At 32.6% G+C, this 10053-nt stretch overlaps 1 protein-coding gene across 1 annotated transcript; it reads right to left on the bottom strand.

The window, feature by feature from the left end:
* Positions 1-2993: 2993 nt before the first annotated feature.
* On the bottom strand, positions 2994-9511 carry LOC129800425 (stress-activated map kinase-interacting protein 1). The gene is made up of 2 exons (XM_055844779.1): positions 8602-9511; positions 2994-4190 (listed from the first exon to the last, which is right to left on the bottom strand). Exons 1-2 carry the CDS (start codon positions 9211-9213, stop codon positions 3360-3362), a joined length of 1443 nt encoding a protein of 480 aa, XP_055700754.1. The 5' UTR covers positions 9214-9511; the 3' UTR covers positions 2994-3359.
* Between the last annotated feature and the right edge of the window lie 542 nt (positions 9512-10053).

The following is a 10053-nucleotide window of genomic DNA, read 5'->3' as shown; positions in this document are numbered from 1 at the left end:
CTTGTTTTAATTTAAAAAAAAAAACAGGATTGTCTGCCAAATGTTTTGCCGTTTAAACCGATAGCCATTTAAAATTGATTTTTTTTTACTCTTGGACATCTATTCCTCTTCATCCTCTTCTTAGTTCCTGTTTCAACTGAACTTCATCATCTTTATCATCAATACTGCAAATAAAAGGCTTTGTAAAATTCTACAACTTTTCTGAGCATCACAATTCAATTTTTGACAAACTCAACCTCTCCATCAAAAATTATTGAATTTTGGTATATTGTTTAATTCATTCAATGTCTGATTCAAATAAATGTTTATCGAATGTTCCATAGATACTCATGAGTGTTGCATAAAAACTCGTGCTATAAACACTCATGTAGTGAGTGTTCCATGAATACTTCACTGAAGCAAAATGCAGTACAGCACTTCACTGTTCATCAATTTCAATGTAAAATTTCATCTCGGCTGAAGTATATGCTTAAGTGTTTTCGATTTAGAGATATGTATACTTCAGTCGAGATGAATTTCGTTGTAATAAATCATATAGAATATAATGTTCAATTCCTCAGAGGTATAATCAGGGCTTATCGACTCCGTTTCCACAACGAAGCATCAGACCATCTAGTCAAATAGAAATTTGCTTTGGAATCTTTCGTGAAAATGCATGCACAAGGTGTAAGTATTTCGCAATTAAGGTCATCAAGATCAGAGAGAAAGAATTAAAAAGCAAATTAAATTAAAGAAGTTAATAAAGGTAAAATAAGTGAAGAAATAACAAATTGAAAAAAAAATCAAAAAAAAAGAAAGAACTCGCCTTATGATTGTAATAAATTTAATTAGTTTTAAGTCTTAATACTCAATTCAATTTAAAAGTTAATTTGAAATATTTAATTCTAAATTAATCAAATCTTTACTTTAAACTTAATTTCAGAAACAAAAACCAGTTGTAGGAGGAAGTGAGGCACCTTTGAAACTGGGCTACCTTTTAAAATGGAATTTTTAAATCTGCTTTTAAAAGAAATTAAGGCGTATTATAATGTAATTTAGCCTCACAATGGTTTTTCAATTCGGATTTTTTCCATTTCGTTTAAAAATAGATCCATTTAGTTTAAATCTTCTGGCAGCAATACGAATGATTGATAAAGTTCTTGTTAAGTATGATTTAAAACCTAGACCCTCAAGTTTCCTGAAATTTGAAGCCACTTTCTCATACTCCCACTTAAGATTGTATGGGATTTTTTGGATTTTTTTTGTACTCGCGACCGTTACGCTAAATATCCAAAAAGTGAGAAGTTTTTCCGTATTATAAGATACCTTTCCGTATGGAAGGATAAGTATACTAAATTACTAAATACTCGGAGCACTGTGAGCAGATTCCGAGATTAATTTAGGAAATTGGCTTCAAATGGCTCCATATAAAAAAGGTCAACTTGCCAGGCGCTTTTAAAATACATATTAAAATTTCCCTGAGAAAAAAGTTAAATCGAAAGAAAAGTAAAGTCAACAAAAGTCAAATATCCAGAAATCTTAATACTTTTCATTTTTTAGAAAGATAGTTGGAGAAAATAATTTAATAATATTTAATACAAAGAACTGAATTCAAGTGTACAAATTTCATTTATAAACCTCATGTAAATTTGATTTGTCTATCACATAAGGACCACATGTTTACATTATTATTGCGCTCTTTTCCAATTTTTTGAATTCACAGGTAAAATTGTTATCTACTAATTTTTGTGAAATTATCATTATTATATGGTCAAATTTAATTAATTTTTGCATACAAATTTGCTTCAATTTTTTTTAAACTTTCTGACTATTTTGATAATTGCAAATTGACTATTGACTTCGCGTTAAATTTATAATCTCTTGTTTACATGAAATTATGACTTACAATAGTATTGCCATGCAAACGCTCGGATTTTACTCTATAAAACTCCAAGTTATAGTATTGTAACTCGTTTTGCAATACGAAATTCATCAAAATTTCCGCGCAGAATTATTGTAAATCGGAAATTTTCCTGATTTTTCCTATTATAAAACGAGTTACAATACCTAAAATTTCTTAATTGATTTTTTTACAAATTAGAGTATTGTAAACTATTTTACCATACTAATGATTAAATATTTTCCGGTGAATACAATTGTTACTGATTTACCAATAATATTGTTTGGAATAGATTCAAAAAATGCTCCGAACTATTTTTAGTTTTTTTAGTAACTTTTGCAGGAAGAAATTAATCAACATAAAATTTTGTGGGGATGTATAGATTTAAGGTTTCTGCATCCAATGATACCATCTTTTTATACTATACTTTAAGTAGACTTACAATAGTCTTCTTCGGAATCGACGATTTATGGTAAGTTTCATGAAAACCTCTCAATAATGCAAAATCACATCAAAACTACGACAAACCATGCCAAATTTGAGCATTTTTGCTTCATTTGATAGTCAGAATCAAACTTGAAAAATCACAACAAACTTTTTTCAAATGTAATCGCTGCCCGAAATAAAAAGTAGCCCTAACTTAAATGAACCGAATTAGCGAGAGTCTACTGTATATTACAATGGGCCAAATTCATGTTTACATATTGTAGATTTCTCTCAGTGTAAAAATGGACAGCATCTTGCAGGAAACCTTTGACTAGAACCTATAAATGTCTAAAAGAGAAGTCCTTCTACTTACTTAATATTTCCACGTTGTTTGATAATCTAACAGATTAAACACAATTAAAAACGGCTCGAAGGATCAAAAATGTATCTGTCACACACTAAATTTTACAAATTATTCAAGAAAACCTCTCATTCCAAATGCGTGTGATGCTCACTTGCGATTCTTTTTGACACCCTTGAAAGAAAAATCTACCAAAAGCCAATAGTCGAACAATCGATTAATCGATGAATCCCAACTCTCCAAATTGCGTCTTGGCTGAAAAGCGCAAAAAATTTAAAACTGATGCTTTTTTTAATAAATTTTGAATGCAGAAATCAACTCAAAATATATGCTCAGTTCAATTTATTCACTCTGCAACATATTTACACAAGTAGTAAAGATTTCACTTTCATATCACAATCATAGATAAACGCGTCAACATACGAAAGAGGCAGAAACTCATTCAACTACGAAAGAAATAAAAAACAACAAAAGTACATTCAATATATTCTAAAAAAAAGGAAAAAAAATCCCTAAAATAAAAGAGCTGTTTTGCTGGTGGATTGAGAAATTGCAGGTAAAAGGAGTAATTCTCTGGTGAGAAAACTCTCCGGGAACACTTTCTGGTTGGGTTGGCTGTGTTTGTTTGTTTTTTTTTGTTTTGTTTTTTGTTTTACGGAAGTCTCTTGAGAATATTCGGGCCTGAATTTGAGGTTAAGTGAGCGAAAAGGACTTCTTCCCATGTCCTCTTCGTCTCTCACGGAAGCTCAGGAACTCCCGCCGGGTGGCGCTGCTCCTTACTTCTAGGATATTTCGAATTTTTTCGACAATCTCCTTGGCAGTTTGTGGGTCTGTTTCGAAGTTGTAGTGCTTGAAGGTGGAGGAACTGGTTTGTGGTGAGGCTTCCCCAAAGGACGTCGAAGCCTCCTCAGCACCCGATCTCGGCACTCTGTAGACAATCCGGAAGATTGCCCGATGGGGTTTGCTGCCCACAATCTCACACATGGCCACACTGTTCATTGCATGGCTGATAGCTCGTTGCTTTGGCCAGATTTTGGGGTTTTTCTGCTGCACAGGATCAATTTCCACCTTCTCACCGGATATTCCCAGCTGGATCTCTGTCCGGATGAAGGGCATCTGGAGCATGTGCAGTCGATACGATCGATACATCGGTGCTTCCATCATCGTCGTATGCCCTAACATCCTGGCCATATCCTCATTCGCCTGTGCACTCACCACTTTCGGATCCTCCAGCAGGAACCCCCCTCCTGCATCCACTTCCGACGTCACTGACATCGTCCTTTGGTCTATCCGGCCCACTGTGGCTTTCCTCTCCACCAACGCCAAATGGCTGAAGCAGAACTTGGAGCAGGGTTCTCTGCCATCGAGAGGAGGGAAGTCAGCATCCACCTCGCCATCTTCTTCCGTGATGTAGAGACCGTAGTTGCGAACGGACTTGAGGGCGACGTCCGGATTGGCGATGGAGCACTTGTAGCAGATGAGTCCGATGAACTCGTGAATCTTGGCAGTGGACAGCACACAAACCTGCCAGACAAAACATTTTACTACCTCTCTCTAAATCTAAATGAAGAGGGCTATTCTTGGCAAATGATTCCACCGAGGAGAAAAATGTTTATCCGGAAATATTTCACTATATTTAACCCATTTAACCCTTCAAAGCCCAGAATACCAAATAATTTATTATTATTATTTTCACTGATATTGCTTCTCAAATAAATACTAGTTTATCCAAGTCGGATAAGAAATACGTATCGTGGAGAGGTCCAAAGGAATGGCTTTCAAAGAGTCCTGAAGGGAATATTTCAAGGTAATTCAATTAAAACGTAAAGAAAAAAACGATAAAATCGCTGTTTTCAATTATCCAGAGACCCGAAGTTCACTATCAAAAAAGCTATCTAGATAAATTATTTTACAAATTGAACTGCATGGGGAATTATCCAAAGTTACTATTATTATGTTCTGTCTTCTGATCGACTTGAGTTTTTATCTTAATAAGAGTACTAATCATACAGTGGCGACAAGATAAATAGCACACCTTCAGCGATTTTCCCATTTTGATGTTTTATAATACAATATCCATCTTTATACCTGATAATACTTTATTTTTTAGAAAATATAATGCCCATTATAAATAAAAATGATATTTATTTAATATTTGTATCTGTTAAAAACCATGTGTTTTTGTCATTTTATGAGTTTAGGTATAATTCCTGCGGCCAATTTAAATAGCACAATTTCATTTTCTTTAAAAATATTTCCTGAAATTTACTTTTATTTCAAAATTTATTATATTTCTGTATTGTTGACCATTTATAGGCATTAATGCCATAAATTTTTATAAAATAAAGTTATAAGAACTGAGAAATCATGTAAATGGAGCATTTGGTGCAGATTTCCAGGCCTTACGTAAAAGAGTTTAGGATAACTAAGATTTCTTTTTTTATAAATTATATTGTTCATGGAAGATAACCATCAATTCAATATTTTTTTATGATTAAGCATACAAGAATTACGATTTCTAGAGAAGATTCTGCCATTGTTCTTATAGTAAAACTGAATTTATTTGCCGCCGTGCCGAAAATAAAGGAACAAATTGAACAAAATATGAAAAAGTAACTGATGTGAGCACTACTGAAAGCCAATTATGTAAAAATATCCGGTTTAAAAATGTTGCCGGACATACAGAGTTAGTATTCAAACGAAACCGTATCTGTTGTTTGATTTTTGTTAAAGAGCACATGCATAAGGACCTGTAATTCTGGAAGAATATTCTTTGATCCGATGTATTCCTGTTTAATATCACAGGATATGATATAATAAAATATTAGATGTCCAAAAAGTGAAGAATTTTGCCTTTGATACATAATTAAGAACATAAAACTTAGCGGTGGTAATTTTATAGTAAGGGGCTACTTTTTGTCAAGTGGTGTATGGTCTGTATATGGAATATCAGGCAATATAAACCAATTTGTTTACAAGGATATCTTTGGACAAGATGTACTCATGTACTACAAAATCCAAAAGGATTTGCTTTTACTTTTTAAGTTTTAATCAAGCTGATCAAGCTAATAATCCCAAACACACTGCCAAGCGTTTGTAAAAGTGGTTCAATAATAACAAAATTGACCTTTTGGAATGGCCGGGACAGTCTAAGGGCCTCAATCCTGTTGAATTTAAAGCGTAAGATTGACCGCAAGATAAATCTCTCGAATGTGACTAATTTGAGATAGTTTTAAGTAAATATCCACACTACATTAAATACAATAACATTATAATAGTATCAAATCCTGATTTCCTTAATGATCCTTCGCTGTCAAGCACTCATTTTTTTCGAAAAGTTACTTAACTAAGTACTAACTAATCCAAATTTAATTTTCAAATAGAATTCGTAAGTTGTAAATTGCAGTAGAAGCCGAAAACTATCACTTCTTATAGGGTGTGCTATTTATATTGTCCTCTTAATATGTGCCATTTCAAGAATTTTTTGATCGTTCTAAATTTCTTGATAGAACTTTCAGGTTTTTTCTTAATATTCAAAATGTATTTATATACAAGTTCATATATTATTACTACTTTTATCACTTAAAAGCATTATTTTTCGAAAAACAAAGCACACATTGCAGTGTTCGAAACTGTGCTATTCATCTTGTCGCCACTGTATATATTTATTTTATCCAAATTTGAAGACTTAGGATAAAAAGCAAAATTCTCCTAATGATTTTTGTCGAGTCGAAATCTAAGAAAGCAAAATAATATTTTAAGACATCAACCATGAATTTTCAAGTAATACATCATTTTTATCCAGAAAAATGATATACTTTAAGGATAACGTTTTTATTATCTAGATAAATTATAGTACTTATAGTGAATTCTTATAATTTCCATAGATGCGAAAAAGTTCAAAAATGTGGATATCCTCACAGAGCCATCTATGAAATTTTGCTAAATTATATACAAAATTTGTATCCAAAAAATGGTGTATGTATATGAAGGACCTTTTCTTATCCATATAAATTATTTTATCTAAAACTGTATGATAAAACATATTTCTTCTTATTAAATTCTCGTTTGTTATTCGTGACTAGTACTTTTATCTGGATGAACACTCAAACCTTTTTTTTCGATTTTATCCAAGATTGAAGAGTTAGACATAACAGTAAAATTTTCTTAATGATATCCATGGACTATAAAAGATCCAAAAAATTAACATCTTTCCGACTATCAATTAAAAATTTTTAAATAATTTGATAAACACAGATAACGAAGTTATCCCAAAACGTAAAGCTTTTCCATGGATTATCCTTCTGAAAAGCAGATAACAATTGTATTTTATTGTAGAAAATCATAAAAAAAAGACTGGGATAAAAGAGTTATCTTTAATATTTGAAGTTGGTGAAAGGGAAATTAACAGTATCATTTCATGATTTTTTTAATGTTATGTAGCCCAATTTAATAAATATTACATTATCCCAATTATCATGAAAATAAGATTTTTTATTTTATCAAAATAGAATTTTTCACGACTTCTCAGAAGAAACATCGGCTTATCCAAACCTTTTCGATATCCGAGCTTGCTTCTTGTTACGTAAACTATTTCTGGATAATACAAATGATTCATAAAACCTATGAAGGAGATTTCCACCATTTTACTCTGAAGATTGATTGCCAATGTTAAGACAGCGGTGGTCGCTATTACTCAAACATAGCTTAATAGCGATATTTGATCATGTTCGATGTCATAGCGATTATCCAATAACAGATATTGTCCTCCATTCTTTCCTTTTATATTTTACTTTTTATCAAAGACTTTTAAATTGGAGTATGTTTAAAGTTTTAGCAAATCTTGCTTCTCGTAATTCTTTGGATAAAAATGTCAAATTATTTGTACATAGACTTCAGCATTTATTAATTTTGTGGCTCTTATTTCTCGATGGAAATGTTTTTCTAATCTTGGATAAAATAAAAAAAATGATGTGATTTTGTTCAGATAAATTTTTCAGCATATCGTTAAAGAGAACTTGATAAAAATAAATAAGATATTTTTTTATATAAAAATTATTATCGTTCGTGAACAAAATACTTTGGATGAAAATTTAAAAATATTTTTATTGAAGTTATTCAATCTTGGATAACATAAAAATAAACTTTGTATTCTTGTTCAGACAAAAGTTTTAGCAAATATTAAATAAAAAACATTTTAAAAAAGAATTTAAATAATTCTAAATTCTTTGTATAAAAATGTTACAGTTTGAAAAAAATTATCCAAAATCTTATAATATTGGATAACATAAAATTGATTTTGTGTTTCATTAAATCATTAAATAGAACTTAAAAAAAAATAAATGAGATAATTCATTATAAAAATGTAGTCCTTAATATAACAAATTTTTGGGATAAAAATGCCATTTCGCATACGATGTCTTTTTTATCCAAATTCTTCAATCTTGGGTAACAAAAAAATATACTTTTTATGTTCTTATTCAGACAAAATTGTAGTAAATCATTAAATAAAACATAAAAAAAATGAATTTAGATAATTCCAAATTGTTTGGATAAAAATGTTACACCGCTTAAAAATCTTTTATCATTTTTTTTTTTTAATTTTGGATAAAATTAAAATGCCCTTCGTTCAGATAAGTTTTAGCAAATTGTTCAATAGAATCATTAAATTTCCATATTTTTAATTTAAAAATTATCATTACAAGTCTTAAGTTTTTTATAAAATAAAACCCACATTTCATATAAGTCAAATGAGTCAAATAGTTGAAAATGTCCAATAAAATAAAAATCTTTAACGATATTCCCAATTATCCAAAATCTTTTAGGAATCTTTTAAGAGAATACCACCCCATTCGGTAGTAAAATACAATGTGGCGACGAGGCGCAAAAAATGTGGCGCAAAAGGCGTCACATTGCGAGGCAGTGTTCTACTGACCTGAATTGGGTAATTGCGCTGTTTCTCCGGCAGCATCGTGAGGAAAATCTTGAGGGTGCGCGTGGACACTCCCGTCTGGGCCGTGCCGTCGAATCGCGCGTATTCGAGGAATTTGTTCTGAGTCTGCTTGGGGCAGTGGAGCAGTTTCTCAGTTAGTAGGGACACTGGCTTTGGTTTGGCCGGAATGACATCACGCCGGACAAATAGGGCATCCCTGTCGGCATCTGTAAGGCTCACGAGGCTGTCATCGCACTTGACACGCCTGATTTTGGCAGCTTTCTGCCTGGCCAGCTCCATTCGCTCGAGATTCTGGGCTGTATTGGAGCGCTGCCGATGGAGTCCAATGTCAGGATCTGCATGGATGTCATAAGACTGGGACAGAAGATCCCCATCCTCGTCGTCACTTTGATCGAGGCCTGGGTAGCAGACAAAGTCCTGCGTGTCCTCGAAGCCATTGTGTCCAGTTTCTGGGCGCCTTGTGTGCATCTGGGCAAACTGACTGGGCAGATCCTCACTCACCATCACAGCTTCACACATCCCCGTGTCATCCGTGGAGATGAAGGAGTTGCGGATGTGACACAGCAGCCAGTGGGGATTATTGTATGTGGCCATGGGGGAAAAGCTAATCCTCTTCCTCCTACGCTCTCCTTTGCCCAAGATTCCACTAGCAATCGGGAGAGGAATGTGAAGAAGTCTCTTTCAGAGCCACCAACTGTCTACTTTGGCTTTTACACAATTCTCCAACGGCCATCGAGCGAAAACATAGAAAGTCAGCATAAGATGCCCCAAATCACGGTCAAAGAACACTATTTCGCACTATTTTCTGGGAAATTCTTGCTTGTTTTCCTTTTTCGCAACGCGTTTTTGACAAACAAATTCCAATAGGAATATCACTGGACACTTCCACCCGAAACTTACCAGACATTTCCTATGCTCGAAAAACCGCTTTTATTGGGTCAAGTGCGAAAAATAAAATATTTTTGAATTTTTACAGGGTTTTGGGTACTGAATTTAACAAAATTCTATTCATAACGTTCATTACATTAATTTCACATCATTATTTTTCTAAAGTTTTCATATTTTCTTAAAACTTGAATGAAATTATAAACTTTTGAACAATTTTTCAACCCCGCTCCAAAGTCGATGGTAGCGCAACTCACGGCGACGCATGGAAACTTGTTCGAAATCTCATGAATTCCATAAAAAAGAGAAAATTATTAAGTATAAAAAAAATAAAATAATAAATATTATATAAATTAGTATGGTAAAAATTGTTAAAATGTAGTAGGTTTTAATTGTTAATTAAAAGAAAAATATGACTGAAAAAAGGGGAAATGAAGAGGGGAAAACAAAGAAGGGGAATTAAATGATGCAAAGACTAAAGACTTCTCAGAATGCTCAACTTAATGATTTTGGATTCAGATCCACGAGAAGGTTTTTGTACATTTATTT

Source organism: Phlebotomus papatasi, chromosome 2 (genome assembly GCF_024763615.1).
Source record: "Phlebotomus papatasi isolate M1 chromosome 2, Ppap_2.1, whole genome shotgun sequence".
NCBI classification, from domain to species: Eukaryota; Metazoa; Arthropoda; class Insecta; order Diptera; family Psychodidae; genus Phlebotomus; species Phlebotomus papatasi.
This window is presented reverse-complemented; position numbering and strand designations above follow the sequence as displayed.